Here is an 18,713-nt window from a genome sequence, read left to right as displayed (position 1 = left end):
TCTTGAAGTGGATACCAAGTAAATCCTAGCGTTAGCATTGTGAGTGTGCTTTGTGTGTATTTCCGCTGTATTTCATCATCACAAAGCAAACAACCGAAGCGCAATGAGCTATTCACCCCCTCTCTCCCTCTAGCACAAATCGACCATAACAAGTGATATCAGAGCGAGGTCGCTCTTCACCAGAATCATCCCCGGAAGGGGCAACAAGCTAAAGGGAGAAGAAGTTGAACCAAATTCAACAAGTCAAAGATTTTATCAAGGCTCAACTTTAAATAGAATTCTAAGATGGATTTGGATATGACACAAGGGTGCCTCCACCGTATACATTAACAAGCTTCGATTCTTGGAAATCAAGAGTCAAAAATTTTTTCATGATGGAGCTAGAGCAATGGTTTGCTCTAATGGAAGGCTTTGAAGCTCCAACAAATTCAAAAGGTAAAATCCTCAAGAAGAGCAAATGGAGTCAAGAGCAAATTCAAATGAGCGAGACAAATGACAAGGTGACCAAGCTACTGGTCAATTTATTGCTAAGCAATATTTTGACTCAAATTAGATAATACAAGGATGCCAAGGAGCAAAATGGCTAAAGTACATGAGGTTCTCTCCACTACACCAAACCAAGAGAAATTCAAAGAGGGCAACTCATTGGAGCAATACCAAAAGGAGGAGGACTTCGAGGTTGAGAGATGCTCAACATCGGAAGAAGAAGAAGAAGAAGCTTCATCTTCAACGGATGCAACGAGAAAGACAAAGAGGGAGCATACTCTTTGTTCCATGTACAAGATGATAAAGATGAAGAGGCCTCCACCTCTAGGATTGAGGGGGAGTGTCATTCGTTGACACCGGAGGAAGAAGAAGCTTCCATGTTCGGGTCAAATAAGGAGGAAGATGGTGCCACCTCCATAAGTCAAGCAAAATCAAATGGATGATTGTGTGCCAACCCTACAAGGAAAGGTATAACAATTTCAATTGTTAATAATAAAAAATCACATTATATTCTTTGAGTGTAGGGAAAGAGGACACTATAAGAGAAAGTGTCCAAAATTGACCAAGAAGAAGGGCCAAGTGACACCAAAGGACAAGGAGAAGCCCAAGAAGGTTGCTCCCATGACAAAGAGGAGTAAAAAGCACATTGTGTGCTTCTCTTGCAATCAAAAGGGGCATTATAGGAGCCAATGTTATAAGGGGAAGAAAGTGGCCAAAATCAAAGGAGGAAGCTCAAGTCAAGGGGGAGCTTCAAAGGAAAAATGTAAGGTATTATTTATTGAACCAATTCCTTTGACACATGGTAAAAAACATGCTAGTTCAAATTTATATCATTTTAATGCTATTTACCATAAAAATAGGAAGCATGATAGAATTAATGAAAATCATGTGGCTCTTCATGCAAAGACTACCTCACCTAGGGCTAGAAAGATAGACAATAATTTGAGCAAGAATTCTAAGAATTTTAGATATAAGCCCAAACATAAAAATGCTCATGGGAATAATGAAAAATCCAAAACTAAGGATTTAAGGATGGAAAACTAAGCCTTGAGGTCAATGCTTGAAAAATTAGAAAAGGCCCTAAATAACAAAGCCCAAATCAGAAAATGTTTAAGAAGAAAAAGATGATCCAATCCAAGAGCAAGCAGCCGTTTGAATCAAATAACGAAGCCTAAATCGAAAGTGACTTGTAATGGGTGTAACCAGAAGGGCGACTATAAGCTGGAATGTCCAAACCAGAAGCAAAGAGGAAGACTTTGAAAGCAAAGTGGTTCGAGTCCTCGGAAGACTCCGATGAAGAACACGAACAAGTGGGTTTCCTTGCTTTACTAGTGCAAGCTCACATTACCGAAACGAAGTCTGAGTCTGTAATCGGAGCTGAATTGAAGGCCGAGATCGAGAAAAGCCACAGATTTATATCTATTTTCGAAGGGCCAAACAACACTGTAAGTTCTCCTACAGAAGAACTATTATATAATTTAATTAATTATTTGATGCATAAATTAGCTAAGTCCAATATTCGGGTCAAAGTCACTCTAAAAGGAGATTGAATCCTTTAAGGAGGAGTCTAACCCAGGTCCTTTGACTGAACAAGTTCAAGATGGAATTTCAACTAAAGTCCAACAACTTGACGAAGAGAATTTCAATTTTAAAACTCAAGTCGAGAACTCAAGGACTCATTGGAAGAGTTCGCTTTGGGTTCCAAGAATCTTGATCTGGTTCTTGGAAAATAAAGGATCATATATTATCAATCCGAACTCAGATATAAGGCTAAACATCGATTTAGATCTTACTTGTTGTTAGTAAATCGGATAAATAGAAACCTAGTCCAAGTATGGGATCCCTAAGTATAATTTGACTAATCAATCTAGACTTAATTAATATTGGATCCCCAAGGATCAAATCAACTATCTTGATAGATCTTATCGAGGCTATGATCTAGGGGACCCAATAGAAAAACCATTTTTATTATTAAATAGATTTGCTTGATTGTTTGATTTATCTCTTTCTTTCTTTTTTTGCTTAGATTAGGATAGATAAGGACTTAGGCTTGATCGACACTTGATTAGTTAGACCAAGAATTCTCAGAAAGAAAATTAAATGTTTAATTGTCTTAAAAGACTTTGTCTAAAAGTGGATGTTGCTTCAATATCCAAGAAGGCCTCAAGCCTCGCCAAAGCCTAGAAACTCATTATTGAAATGAATATTTAATCAACTAATTGTTAAACTTATGTTTAATTCAAATGTAAATCAATCCTTAGATTTTTATTTAAATTATGATAAAAATAACCATCTTACAAAATCCATAAGGTTCCCTTTTTGAAAATCTAGAAAAGGCTGAGATAGATTTAGGTTAAAATTGAGAATTAGCTTAACCCAAACTTAATTCAAATCTAAGTCAAACTTAATTCAAACCTAAGAAAACTTAATTCAAACCTAACCAAACTTAATTCAAATCTAAACTAATTCACTTAATCAAATGTAACCCAAACTTTAATCAAACTTATACGAATTCACTTAATAAAATGTAATCCAAACCTAATTTCAAAATCTTAATTAATTTTAAAATCTTAACTATTTTCAAAACCTTAATTAATTCCCTAAACTTTAATTAATTTTCAAAACTTTAATCCAAGTTCAACTGGAATTCAAATCAATTAATAAACTTAAATTTAACTCAATTCGAATGTTATCATTAAAATCTAAATAAAATTAATTCTAAATTATATGAATTATACATATCTCAAAACACATAAGGCTACCATATTTGAAAATCTAAATTAGGTAAGATGCAAGGAAAATAGATGATTATTTTAAATATATTTTTAAACTTATTTTGAATTTTCCATGATTGGACTCTAGGATTATAATTATGTCATTAAGTTTACCTAATTTTAAAGTTTCCTCAAACTTAAAGCACTTAGAAAGTTTTTTAAGGTTTTAATCAAGGGGGAAAAAAACATTAAAACTTAAGTATTTTTCAAAAATATTGATTTTAAAATTAAGTGTTGTTTTGAAGTGAAGACTTTCAAAATCGAGTAGTTTTTTCAAAAGTTAAGTCAAGCGATTCTCTTTAAAAGCTAAGGGATTAGCTAAGTATTTGTTTTAAGAGATTCTTTGCGAAGCTAAATATTTAGTAGTTCTATTTTCAAGTATAATTACTAAATATTTATCTAAGTAGTATTTTAAAAGTATCATTCCTTTAAAATTTTAAAGCTAAGTACTCTTTTAAGTTAAGTTTTTAAAAAGGGGCTAATGTGGTTTTAAAAACTAAAGTGAAAAAGGAAATTAAAAGCTAAGTTTTTTTTTAAAGTAAAGTTTTTTCAAAAACTCAGTATTTTCAAAACTTAATATTTCTTTCGAAAAGAAGATTTTAAAAGTTAGATATTTTTTAAAAGTTTTTCAAGGTTAAATGCTATTTTTTAAGGGAAGCTTAAAGTTATTTTTTTTAAAAAAAAAAGATTAAAAGTTAAGTTGTTAATTTAAGTTTTTTAGTACTTTCAAAACTAAGTATTTCACAAAAGAAGTTTTTAAATTTAAGTACTATTTTTATACGTTAATAACTTTTCTCTCTACTTAATATTTTTTGATATATGTCGAAGGGAGAGAAAAAGGTGTTAAAAGTAAAATAAAATATTTTAATTGAGGAAGAGTAACATTTAAGGGGGAGTTAGTAACATTACATTTATTTTTGATTATTGACTTAAAAATGTTACTTTATTTGTTCGACAAATCTTACGTTATTATTCTAAATGCTTTTACTTAACTTTGAAAAAAAGGTGTTGAAAGTAAAGTAAAATGTTTTACTTAAGGAAAAGTAACATTTAAGGGAACGTGAGTAATATTTACATTCATTTTTATTTTTTGACTTAAAAATATTACTTTATTTGTTCTACAAATCTTACATTATTATTCTGAATGTGTTTACTTAACTTTGAACTAGATTATCATAAATCAAAAAGGGGGGAGATTATTGGTGCTGGAAGCACTAAGCTAATCTAACCTAAGTTTTGTTATTGGTAAAGGTTCAAAATTAAGCTATGTTGTTGTTCTAACAAGTCTAATTAAGTGTGTAGAAAAGTTCTAAATAATCTTAGGCAAGAGGAAAGTCCTAGTTGAAGCTAGGCAAAGAAGTCCTAGTGAGCACCAAGCAGGTAGAAAGTCCTAGTTGCGACTAGGTAATGAAATCCTGGTCTATGGTACTGGATGAAGTCTTGGCAGGTCGAGGACGTCGGGCAAAAATCCTAGAGTCAAGAACACTAGGTGAATGTCTTGGGGGTCACGGACACTAGGCGAGAAATCCTACGGTCGAGGACACTAGGTAAAGACCTAAAGTCTCTAATACTAAGCAAATGTTCAGACAGTCTGAAAGACCGATTTGGCAAAAGATAATCTTTCCTCAGAGGAGTAGGTGAGGACGCATTCCTTGAAGAGGGAACAGTAGACATCGGTCTGATCTAGAGTTTCAGCAAAACTCAAAATCAGGACAGGACAATCTGGAGACAATCAAAATTATTCTGTTCTATATATTGTTTTGTGCTTGTTCTAACCTTGTGTTGTAGAAAATTGATGGCTGAAAAAGAGGAGTCCATGCGCTTGGAGTATGTCCAGGCGCTCGGATATCTAAGCGCCCAAAGTTGCTCCAAGCGCCCATGTCAGCAACGAAGAGGGAGCTCCTGGGTGGCTACCAAGGGCACTTGGACGATCCGGGATCCCTGAATGGTCCAGATGCCTGGATTGCCAAAAGTTCATCTTCTTTCTATGGTGGCATGCTATGACTAGCCGATCCACGTTAGTGATCCAAGCGCCCGGAGGTGATTCTGGCGCCCAGACGTGGATAAACTTCCTAAATGAAGTTTCGATGAGGTACAACAACATCAGCCTTGTGGGGGCGCCCAGGGAGGGATCCAGACGCCCAAAGTGGGCTATAAAAAGAGGGTTTGATTATGAGCTAAGGACATCAATCCGAACTACTTTCGCTCTTGTGCGTTGCTCCAAAAATGACTTGATGACACCTAAACGCTGCTTCGACTACCAAAGTCAAGAATCTTCAGATTTGTAGTTGTTGGTAATTTTTAAATATTTACATCTATATTGTATAAATAATATTACTTTGTAATACTTCGAATTGATAATAAACTGCCCAACAAAAAAGAACGACGATCGCGGGCCTTCGAGTAGGAGTCGTCATAGGCTCCAAATAAAGTAAAATCAATTGTGTCAACTATTTTTCTTTTACTCTTTCTTTCCGCTGCGTATTTTGTGTTTTTCGAAAAATGTGAATTAGTATCCACCCTCTAATTTCTCTCCTTTTGGTTACAGCAAAAAAAATGGGGGGTAATTTTCAAATGATATTTGAGAAAAATTTACTAAAGGTTGTTTAAACAATACAAAATTTTGAGAAAAATTTTCAAGTATTATTTTTGAATATTCGAATTTATAGGAATTATAAATCAGATTTGTCAAAAAAATAATTTAAATTTTTTTAAAAGTTTTGAAAAATACTAAAAATTTTCTTGGCGGTCAAAGACATAAAGATCAAAAATAAATTGACGAAAATACATATTTATTTTCATCAGTATAAATTTTCTAATCAGAAATAATAATTTTTAAAATTAAATCCTTAAAAATAAAATCTTATATCTAAAAATTGTGATAATTTATCTAAATATATAAATTTTAATATTTATCTATAAAAAATTTAAAGTTTTCAAAAATAATGTCTAGATAATTTTTAATTACAGAAACATTGATTTTGGTAAATAATTGAGATTAAATCAAATAATGGTCAAAGAATATTAAAAAAATTATTTTAATAGAAAGCATAATATTTGATCATAGAAAAATTAATTTTTATAAAAATAATTCACAAAATATTTTTAAATATTAAAATATGAAAAATTATTCAATGGTAAAAAAAATTCTTATATTTTTCCTACTGATAAGAAATCAATTCTTTTTTCATGGAAAAATTAAAGTCTAATTACTTTCAAATAGAAAATATATGAAACAAATTATTTAAACAATTAGATAAATTTTAGTATGCAAATAAAATATTAAAGTAAATTAAATTACAATATGGATAAAGATTTAACCTAAGCATGATTTAGAAACTCAATATAAATTCCTACCTTTTGAATTAATGAGGAATTTCCTTGGAATATATTTTTTATTACTATTCTAATTTTGCCCTTGTGATATTTAAAATATTAATGTAGGCCTTGATAGTTCCTAGAATTTTAAACATGTGTGAATAAATGATCATTTTCTAATTTTTTTATTTAATCCTTTAATTTTTTTTATTTTCAAGTTTTAATTTATCAAAATCTTCTAATCAACATGATTTAGCTAAGTTTACTCTTAATTTTAAGTTTTTTCTTTTTAATTTTTAATTTTCTATTTTAAATTGATAAGAACTTTTAGAAAGCAATTTGATAAATTTGTAAAACTTATCCAGAGCTAGAGAACGTACCCCACTTACCATATCAATTTTGCTGTTCGACGCTCCCTCTTCATCACTATTTTCTTCTGATGTAGCTCTCCCTTTGTCGATGCTCATCTTTGAGGTGCTTTCAACATCTTCAGGTAGGTACACGACAATCAGTGTTATTCTAGCAATCTCCTCGGTTCCGGACTCTTCTAAAGATGAATCAGTGTCCATTGCAGAATCAGATTCTTCTTCTTTTGATTATTCGTAGAGTTCCAAGAAATTTTTCAAAAGTTATTTTGCATAGTGGTAGTTGTCGATTTTGTCAAGTTCCTGAGCAGGCAGAATGCTCAGAAGGTGGAACCCGACCTTACCATTAGCCATGATTTTGTTGTGCTGCTTCTTAGTCCAAAGATGCTCCTTAAGTTATTTTCCATCTTTGCTTTTGGAGACTTCAAAATCAAATTTAATAGAAAGCATTATATCAAAGTCAGTTCGAAAAATACCTCAAACTAGGTGCTCAGTAGATGGTTCAGGCACCCTGATAAGTTTTAATATGATCAACCAGGTTAAGTTAGGTCCTGCGGTCTTTTGATCCTTGTGTTTAAGTGTGCAGGAACTTAGGAAAATAGGAAGTCGATCAGAAGATGTGATAGACGAGAAGGATGACACGACAATTGAGTCAATGGGCTCAGTACATCCGAGAGATGAGAAGCTATGAAAAAGTACACCGATGGAGCGAGAAGGGCACATGCGGCGCTTCTGAGGGACGAGAAGCTGAAGTAGAAGATTACTCTAGGAGAATGCCAGAGTTAGGTTCGGGTGAGCTCTACTCTGAAAGGCCAGAGCATTACCCAGCAACTAGAGAAGAAGCCAACAATTGGGGAAGGCATTGAACAGTCATCACCTGGCTGATTGGTTCGGGTGCTCGGATCATCTAGTCCTGGCACCCGAACCAATAGGGTACCAGACAGGTGCCTCATCGTAGTGGATCACATTTCGGGTACATGTTAGCAATAGGCCAAACGCCCGGACATGGTTCAGGCGCCTAGACATGAAAAAATTCTATCTTCTAGCCATTACAAAGTCGTTGCATAGAGATAGAGTTTGCCTCACTAGACATGAAAAAAGTCTATCTTCTCAAAGTCTGCCACGTTAGCAATGGATAAACTTGACCAGAGCACTATAAATAGAGCCCTGGTTCACTTAGTTTTAAGACAACACTTACTATACTTTCATTTCCACACTTTGTACTTTCATTTCTGTTCTTTAATGTTTGAACGAGATTTCTCCGCCTCTGAGGATTTGTTCGTAGAAGGAGATAGTAGTGAGTTTTCTTTGTCTTAGAATAACAATCTTCTGATTACAAATCAAGTAAACTCATTTGTCTCGTACTCTTTTTTTATTTCATTCTAATTTGATTAAGTTCTTGTCTAATTCCAAGACCAACAAGTATATATATATAAACAACTAATTAAGCTACGAGTTTTGTAAATTTGTAAATTAAAACTAAATTTACTCATAAATAAAAACATTATTGTATATGAAAATAAGTCGTCATATTAAGATTACAAAACTTACCCATCATCAAACATCAAAGTCCTCATTGTCATTCTCATTCTCATCATCATCATCCTCACCATCGTCGTCGTCATCATCATCATCATCATCATCATTTTTATGAATTTCACTTTGCATCAATGTTTATCCCTACTCCGCTAGGATTTCGTAATATTGGAATAATATATTCTTTGGTCTGAAATATGTTTGTAACTTCCTCTTGTTGATATGTAATATCTTCCCAATGTTCCTCAATATTTTTTCATTTTTTGGTTTTACAAACAACCCATCAATTAATCTTGTCATGTTTCAAACTAGGATATGAAGAATAGAATACTTGAATCGCTTGTTGTGCCAACATAAATTGTTCATATCTCTTATACAATCTTTTATGATTTATTTCAATCAAATTATAATATGGATGCACCTTTATCCCTCTGATAGTGTCAAACGAGTGACATATAAATAAGATAACTCACATTTTTGGCTCTGGGTATTCTTCCTCTATAATTTCATCCTGCAAACCATAAAAATCATTGTTTTCACCTCTATCATTGGATGACTGAACATAAACCCCACTATTCATTGTAGTCTTCCTCATTCCATATTCTTGAGTATGAAAATTATATCTATTTATGAATTATGTTGGTCAAGTGCGTACTAATGCTTTTGCTTGATGGATTAACAAATCATGTTTAAGGTAAGCTTGATTACATTAACCTAAAGTCAAATATGCCAATTATGAAATATTTGCATATGTGAAAACCAAATTTAGATTGTCTATTTACATATGATTTGAATCATGGTGTAAATTCTTCTTCACATAAGCGATCAAACTCTTATGTTGATAATTCAGAATATAAGTTTTGGAAAATCCTACGATAAAAATAAATAAATTATAACACAGACAATTTACGACATTCCGAGCTCAAAATAAATAAATAATAAATTCTAACTTGTAATATGATGATACTTCTGGACAATTCAGTAAAATATACGTCTAGGCTATCCACCGTTCTTAACCAATTAAGTATCTATGCTTACATGATCCACTTGGTTAACCAAGGTAGTTAAAAATTGAGAATGAGTTCCAATTTGAATCAATTAGACTCTTATAATTTCTTCTCTCTCTTTACCTTTTTCTTTGAATGTGAGACTCAAAACAATATGATGTAAAAATTATTACTTCCTTCACAATATATGTATTAACAATAGAAGCTTCAACTCGTGTCTTATTGTTTTACTTTTTACTTTAAATGATATAGGAATCTGATCATAATAAAATAAATTGTATTAAATATTAATATATAATAAAATTAGTAAATTTTTAAAGTAATAGATTATTGAAGTATAGAAGATGAAATTTTTATCGTTCAAATGGATGCCTCTATAAAAAATGGATAGGTTCCCCAACTTTGACCTCGTATGGCAAATGAACCAATAGATGCTCTATAGAATCAAAAAATGAGAATGGAAATATTCTTTCAAAATTACACAAAATGATTGGAATGTCTCCGTCTAACATCTCTATGTGTGATTGTCTTAAAACTGTTGAGCAAATATCATGTAGAAAAATGCTTAACTCTATAATGACACCCCATACGAAATTTAGTAAGAGTTCCTTAAAAGTATTGGATCGAGTCACACGTGAGAGCGGGGGGGGGGGAGAGGGGTTGAATCACATGATTTTGAAAAGCAACACCACCAGAGTATGATATTCACACGGAAAATTCATCATATCATGCTCCAAATATGGTGCAAAAAGACAATAGCTAGGGATCCTATTCTACTCTGAGTAAATATTAAAGTCAGATTCTTCTTACCTTTTTTGTTTGTTTTTATCTTTTCGTTTAAAAAAAAATGGTCAACCCTTTTCTTTTGTTTGTTTCACTTGGACTCTTTCTTCTCCTCTCCTCTGTATCTCCCTTTATTCTCCCTCTCTTCTCCTCTCATCTTTTACAATAGCATGTTCATTATGACTGTCTTTCCTCCATAACTATTATTTCTTTTTAATCCTCTTCTGACTTCTCTCTTTGCTGCTCTTATTCCGATGATAGATCATATTTAAGCCTTCAAACAACAACTCCTCATCTCTTAGTTGTTGCTTCTTTCATCAAAGGTAAAATTCAATAGATATGTCGTATCATCGTACGGGTGATTTTTGCTCTAGAAAATTTGATTGAAAGTTTGTTGGAGGTAGTAATAGTAAAAATAGTAATTTAGGAGATTCAAAGATTGATTTCAATTACTGATGATTTATCATATTTAGATTGTAAGTTAAATCATATTTTTTATTATCATAGTTATCATAATATATTATCATATTTATCTTAATATTTTTTATATATTATTTTACCAATTATATAAATAAACTTATTAACCTATAATAATTAATTAATAATAACAAAATATAACTATCTTCTATTTATTCGATCTCTATATATAAGATAAGTTTTTACAACACTATGTAATTCAACACCAACCATAAAAAACACACCGCCTTCCGGTTCTAGTGGTCCACAAAAAACGAGGATAAAGTACAAAATTTTGCAAGAAAATGTGAAGGCATGGAGCTGTATAGACGTAAAAGGGTTAGGGATGTGATCATCTAGTGGTCCACAAAAAACGAGGATAAAGTACAAAATTTTGCAAGAAAATGTGAAGGCATGGAGCTGTATAGACGTAAAAGGGTTAGGGATGTGATCATCAGTCTCTTCAGCATCGACTCACTGGCGGTTTGGCAAAATCAGTTCCAATCGTAGAGAGGGATGGAAATCACCCCCCTCTGCACCAGCTGCTGCTTCCGTGTGGGGAGACGTCCTTACGGACACTATCGCCAGCCACAGCCAAGGAGGTCCAATGCCGTAGCAGAGAAGAAGGTACAACTTTCCAGTGGAGATGGGATCCGATCTATTCGTTTCATCGGAAGAAGGTGCGCTCTGGCTTCTACCTTGTCCTTGATTTCGGGAACGGTGGTGGGCTTCCCTGGAGATGGGCTGGGAGTCACACAGGGGCTCGTGGCAGGGAGGATCCCTGGCTTATCTGAACCTGATCAAAATGGTTGGCAACTGTGTTGTATTGTTCGAGGTGTTTGTTGAAATAGCTGCGGAAGTGGTATGACCTTGGCAATTTATTGGTCAGGCAGGTTGGAGGACATATCGTAGGCCAGATGACAAGTCCGGAGGACATGGAGTGGGATGGAGTCCGATAATTCCCTACATCTTCAAAGTCCCTCAAGGCTGGGAAGAGGTAGAAGATTGTTTGAAAGGACAAAGCTTTAGCAGATATTTTGGTGCCTAATTGATCCAGCAAACTTCCGGTTGCCTTTCAGGTCCCTGTCTCCATTGCAGATCTAGGCGGAACCGAGATTGACTTGAGATTTGGAAACTCCAAAGAAGGCCGCTTGTTTGTTATTGTAGCTCCTGTTCGGCGATTTGCAGGTCTTTAATCTCTTCTTTTCTTATATTTTGACAGATTTTGAGTTGATTTGTTTGCGACTGTGGCTGTCAAACCTACAGCCAGAAGTTGCACGTAAATCTAACTGCATCTACAAGTTGCTATAATGAGAATCTTCCACAACAATATTATATGTTGAGATATCTTACTATTTCATTCATAAAATTGATTAACCATGAGCACATTAGAGTTATTGTTTGCTAATTTAGTCTGGTTTCAATGCTCACGCCGAACCTTATGTAGACATTGAAGGAGAAGCGGAAATTGAATTGATTGGACCACCAGACAAGGTTATCAGTGCTTTTGGGCCAGAAGTCATCGGTGAAAATGTAGAAGGAAAAGTTATAAGCATGGAGGTAGCAGAACATTCCGGAAGAACTTACTACCAATTTGAGCTAGAACCACCTCACGTTCTAATCACAGCAACTGCAGCTGGAAACCGGCTCTATTTGTTCAATGTAACTGGAAGTGGTAAGAAAACATTTAGACATTTTATGTTCAAGTACTTATTATGGTGAAGTTATAGCAGATTATACAAGTTTGTTAACTACTGAAACCTAGCTCTGACCTTGGCCGGGAACCAGGTTAGCGCAGCTTGAATGGAAAGGAGTTCTGTAGAGTTGTGGCTGATTGAATTGAGAGGAGTTCTGCAGAGTTGTGACTGAATGGGTTGAGTTCACTTGCCCGACTTGCAAGTGGCTAGGTGGAAGTTGGATTTGATTAGGTGCTTGAGTATGGTTGATGCAATTAAATAGATTTGAGCTAGAGCTTTGGGTTGTAGAAGTTTTGAAGGTTAGTGGGTTAAAGTATGAAAAAGGTTGGGGGATAGCCAAATAGACGGGTAAGAGGATGTTCTATTTGGAAAAAACATTGTTGCTTGGCAAGCAATTCCAAATTCCCCTACTTGCTCCTTCAACATGACGCAAGCCCTTTCAATGACACCTTTCCGTGCGTTGTGCAATCAGAGATTTAAGTTGTTCTATGTTGTAACACTTCCTCCCTACTTGGACTCATGTCAAGCTCAGAGTGTTGTTGCTCTATTCCCACAGATCATACACTCTTAACAGTTGTTGAACTCTGAGCTACTCATCCAACAACTCTAAGAGTTAGTGGATAGTTTTACCCACATTAATTGCTCTCCCTTGGATCAGTTCAACAAAGCATTTCTTATAGAATTCAATGAATTATCTTTGATCTCCTCAATCTTGATGACTTGATTATCTGTGTCTCCATTATAAATGTAACCATCAGCTGTCATTCTCTTTGACTCTTGCCTCCTATATGAAACCAAGGATAAAAGAACTCTCCAATTTACTTTCCCTTACCTGCACTTTTTACTGCTCCAAACGTCTTTTGCTCCAACTCCAATATGGCAGCTTCCTATGTCATAGAACTTTTGACCCAAATTTGGTAATTTTATTTCCAATAAGTAGCCTTCCTCTGCAATATATATATATATATATATATATATATATATATATCCCTTGATCCTCTAGGTCTATCCTAGTTATACGCTGAAGATTAAGTCAATTCAGATGAACTACTCAGTGTAGCATCCATCCTTTTTTAACTTTGTGCATTTTGATTGTACTCGTATTTTCTATATCTTCCAAACCAACTCTAATGAATGTCTTATAGAACTTTTTCCCTTGCGATCTCATATTTCCAATCTGGATTAGGCATAAATCACAAGGCTCACCTAGGAGAAGGTTCACTCGAATCCGTCCACCATCACTACGACTAAACTTGAGAGGATAAAGCTCAAGTATAGTATTCCAAGTTGCTATCTATTTCTTGCTCCTATACAGATTGTTAGAGCCTAGAAACCATTTCTTGTTCAAGTATTCCTTATGTGGTTTCCTATTACATTTCCACCCTTTAACTGCTGATCCTCTAGTAGGGGCACATAAATATGGTATTAAAATATCTGACAAACTATTCCATTAGACATTTAGGGTTTTCTTCCACCATGGTAATCACACCATCTCTTGTCAAACCATTTGGAAGTGGTATGATAGTCCTACATCAGTCTTTGTATTCTACTCTTCCTTGCTAGTTTCTATGCAATTGTCTTTCTTATGTGCTTTCTTCAATATTCTGCTTTGCTTCACTAGGGAAGAACTCCAATAATTGGAGGTGCTTAGCCCTACGTCAACTCATTAAAACTTGCTATTTCCGGAGTAACTTGAGGAATGACCAATGAGCAAGCCCTCTTGATATCGGCTGGAAAACTCAACACATCAAACATATCGTATATGGACATACAGGAGATAATAGCATGAACATACTCCCAAGATTCTGTGCCTACATCAGAAGTGTCCATATTCAGCATTTAAAAATTCTCAAGGTGCACATTTCTCTTTCACCTCTAAGATAATGGGCGTCTTCACATCCAACCTTGCATACTTCTTTTTTGGTTCTGATTCACTTCTCAGCCAGTCTAAATCTACATTTGACATAAATTTTTCTTCTTGCTTGGCTTTTTTAATTCCACTTCCTCATTAGAACTATAATTGCCCTTCAAGTTCTCCATAACTATAACCCCTGAATTCATATCTTTCATAATTTTTCTTCTCCAAGTCAACAAATGCCCTCCCTAACATTCTAGTCATCATCATAAGCTGTGATCTTATTGCCTCCCAAGTTCCCCCTTGTAACACATTGAATTCCCTGAAAGTTGAATAGAATTTTCATTTGGAAGGGAGACTACAACCTCCTTTTTCCTTATCCAGCTACCACTTCGCTGTTGCCATACCAACAATCTAGTGAATTTTACAATGTCTTCTTCTGCCTTCTCTCCTACATTCCTAGCATCGAGTCTTCCATAGATGATGCCAAATATATTATGATAACAGATAGAAGTATCCTAGCTATGGAAATCTAGCATTGACATTGGTTGGAAATGAAACTATGAGTCTAAGCTGAGAGGAGTTTCGGTCAAGCTGTGACTTATTGGATTTAGTTTACTAATGCTAAATTCAGTTTGAAGAGAGTAAGGCAGGTTGGGATGTGACGGATTCAGCTCATCTAAATTTCAAGTTACTACAATGAAGTTGGCTAGATAAGGTGCTCGAGATTAGTCGATGGGTTTAAGTGGCCTTGAGTTGAGATGAAACTTTGGGTTGTGTAAGTTTTAAAGTTTAATAGGTCGAAGTGGCGAAAAGGTCGGTGAAATAGTTGAAGTGACCGACGACTTAGAGAGAACTTGCTTAGTTCAGGGTCTCACATGTCCTTAAATGGTTAAAACCTTTTTCTTTTTATAGGTTCTAAGACACGAGTTCCTTAAATGATGCCTTACTAACCTGTTGTGCATTCATCGAACTGTCAAATTGATTGTTATTGCAGTACTTCCTTTCTACTTGGATTTGTGCTGAGCTTGGATACCTTGGCCCTATTCCCTTAGACCATACTGTTGGTTCCAAGCGAAATTAAACATAAAAACACAACCCACTAGAGATTCATGTGAATTCAAATTAGATTATTGGTGTGGCAAGTTAACTCTTCGTTGCGCAAAACCTTTGCGAATCTGGAGAGTCAAGCTAATCTAAGTGCGATCAAAATGTTCGTGCCTCTATGATATCCATACGAGCATAGTCGCCGCCTATCTTATGAGCACAATTGGAGTCACTGTACCTACGTCGTAGTGCTAGTCACTATTTAAGGTGAGATAAAAATCTTAACTTTTAGGGTTGGTACGATCTTATGAGATAAGATCATGTTCGTACTCAACCTTCAACTCTTATATAATAAGACCTTTTATTTTGTTGCATATTTAAAATAAAACATGGGCATATAATGTGAGATTTATTTGGTTCGAGCTTGTTCCCAAACGAATATTAGATTCATTAATCTAACAAGTTTAAGACCCAATAAGATTAACCATTAATTTAACAAGTGTAAGATCTGAAATAAATTTCAGACTTAAAACTTAGGCTCATTTTATTTTAGTCATACTAAAACAAATTTCAAAATTGATGTGTTCTCGGTATGTGACCCAGTAGACTCTTGTAACATTGGCAGTGACTCTAAAATCACATTTTAAAGATACAAGTAATAAATGACATTTAGCAATGCATCATAGCTACCAAGTGACGAGAATGTCGTAGATTCGACCTAACCTGCTTATGACTATTTTATTATATAACTTAGTTCTTTTGTTCATGATATCAGTATTGATTTACGAGATATAGGTTGTATCATCCTCTCATCAATCTATATGTTTTTTGATTTCTAAGTATACTTAATTAAATAAGTTCAATATCTTATACTAACTTATTTGAGCATGACCATGCATTTTAGTAGTCTTACTTAATCAAAGGACCCACCAACATTACTTCAATGGAAGAGATAAGTTTCATTTGCATTACTTATATCCCTCCGCATAACTGATTGTATACCTAATGAACGATTTTATGATCAACCTAATTACATGTGACATTTGTCGATACTAATTAAAGTACACAACTTCTTATGTAGAGAATTGTAATGACTTCAGGTTAAAGTACTGTATTTATACTAATAATCATTATGAAAATGTTATGATACTCATATAATAATTTATGAAATATTCTTATAACAGGTCAATTCATTATATATTCATGTGTTAACTTAATATCTTATATCATGATATCTGGAGATTAAGTCATTAGTTAATCTATATGATAGTATTAATATATTAATATTCTTGGGTAAATGTTGGCTCTCACAATTAATTTAAATTGATATGTTATAAAATAAAATCGACTATTATATATTATTATTATATTTATTCAAATTCATGTATATATATAATCATATTATTTATTATTATTAAAATATGATAAAAAAAAATCGTCTCATAATTTACTCTGAGGCACACTGCCACGTACATTGTTCATTGGTTCAGCATCTAACGACTTTCAAAATTAATGAAATACTTTTATCTCAACGTGGCCCGTTTACTGACTTCTTTCCTTTTGCAGGTCTTCAGTGGAAGAGGCATTATAAGAATTTAAAACAGATTGCGGACTCTTTTCGTGTAGTCTAAAAGTAAACACAGGAATGGTTGGTAGTCTAAGAGTATATGAAGGAATGGTCTCTCCTTGCAGAAGTGGGGATTTTGAAATTGAATGTCATATTTTTCAGAGCCACCAGTAATAAATCAAAAAAACTCCAAACACAGAAATAATGACAGTGGTGCAGTAGGTTTACTTTATAGAATATATATGGTAAAAGATGATTCGTACGTTTCCCGTATCTTGGTCAATCTGTTCTTAGGTCAACTATGGAGGAGATAAATCACGGATGATATTTTATAGAATATAGTACGCGCTTAAAGGGCACATCATAGGAATTCATGTTACTTGATATGATTTAAGAGTTCGTAAGTTTCATTTTAGCTCCACGTAAAAAACTTTAATTCCTTAAAATACTTTTCTAAAAAAAATATAGGAAAAAGTTAATTATGCGAAGAAGAGTATTGTACTATTGTTCTAGGTTTAATGGAAAGGAGGATATTAATTGAATGGAGAGGATTTCGAATTATATTCATAAAAGTAGTGAAAAATAGAGGCCTAGGGACCTGAAGAAAATTATTTTCTTAAAAAATATTCATTTTTTTATTGTTTATTATTATAATAATGATTTGATCACATCAAAATAAATATAAAAAAAAATACAAAATAGCTCAATAAAATAATATTCTTATGCTAAATTTAAAAAAACCTGTCCTTTAAATTCTTCCGGCTTCAATAATTAGATTTCGCAGTAGGGTGTTACAGCTTTATATCTCTCTTCTACATAAATGGTGCTAGCTCATCTCTTCTACTAATCATTGGCTCCCACGTCTACTTATTATAAAGCAGGATAAGAGACGATATTAGTTTTGTTATTGTGAAAAACACTACAAAGGATGTCGTGGAGTAGCAATTTAAGATCGGCGTGTCTAACATTTTGAGAGACAGAATAAAGCTCACCGATGGAAATATGGGTAAAAAAAAAGAGTACGTTGTTTATTTTCACTATAGTCAAAAGGTGTTCCATCCTAATTTTTGTCGGAAAATTCTTATTTTAACATTATAATAGTTTTGATTACAATAAAATGGTGAACTAAGTAATATTAAATCTAAGATGGTTAATTTAGTTTCACGGATATTTTTTATCGATTATTAAGATAAATTAAAAATTATTCAATACGGATGATTTTCGGTATTATATAGTTGAGTGTTCCATTTGAACCGTTTAGATTACAATGATTACAATTGAAATGGTCAAAACTACTATAACATAGAATAATTTTAGTTATAAGTGTTTCACATTATAGTAATTTTTATCAAAATAACTCTAACATCGAATAGCTTAACCAAAATTAATATATCAACATAGAGCAATTTTGGTTAAAATGTTGGAGCAGTTTTAATCAAAACTACTCAAATAATATTAATTTATATCAAAATTTATCATATTATAGTAATTTGGTCAAAATTACTACAATAATATTTGATTAATTTTAATCAAGTTAAATTAATTTTTACCAAGTTAGACTAGTGTTGACTATGTTAGATTAATTTTAATCAAGTTGAATCAATTTTAATAATATTTAAGTAGTTTTTATCAATATGTTGTAACTCTTTTAGTTAAATTTGTTATAATAGTGTTAAAATAAAGATATTTTAGGATGAATGCCCTTGTTAATATTTTTTTTAATATATTGCATCCTTTTAATAATAATAAAAATAAATTTCTCCTGGTTTAGTTTTGTTAAATGTTGTTTAGATTGTTGGCGAATAAGCCATCGGTGAGTTGA

General features: G+C 33.3%; 1 protein-coding gene across 2 annotated transcripts; it reads left to right on the top strand.

The window, feature by feature from the left end:
* Positions 1-11,106: 11,106 nt before the first annotated feature.
* LOC122045582 (psbP domain-containing protein 4, chloroplastic-like) lies at positions 11,107-17,153 on the top strand. 2 transcript variants are annotated; one of them, XM_042605862.1, is made up of 5 exons: positions 11,107-11,533; positions 11,619-11,722; positions 11,805-11,913; positions 12,173-12,400; positions 16,891-17,153. In XM_042605862.1, exons 1-5 carry the CDS (start codon positions 11,242-11,244, stop codon positions 16,953-16,955), a joined length of 798 nt encoding a protein of 265 aa, XP_042461796.1. In that variant the 5' UTR covers positions 11,107-11,241; the 3' UTR covers positions 16,956-17,153. The 2 variants fall into 2 exon arrangements, with proteins under 2 accessions (XP_042461796.1, XP_042461798.1); XM_042605864.1 differs by having other exon boundaries at positions 11,314-11,533; positions 11,615-11,722.
* Positions 17,154-18,713: the final 1,560 nt, after the last annotated feature.

Source organism: Zingiber officinale, chromosome 2B (genome assembly GCF_018446385.1).
Source record: "Zingiber officinale cultivar Zhangliang chromosome 2B, Zo_v1.1, whole genome shotgun sequence".
Classification (NCBI taxonomy): domain Eukaryota; kingdom Viridiplantae; phylum Streptophyta; class Magnoliopsida; order Zingiberales; family Zingiberaceae; genus Zingiber; species Zingiber officinale.
Note: the sequence above shows the minus strand (reverse complement) of the source record. Positions and strands in the feature narration are given on the sequence as shown.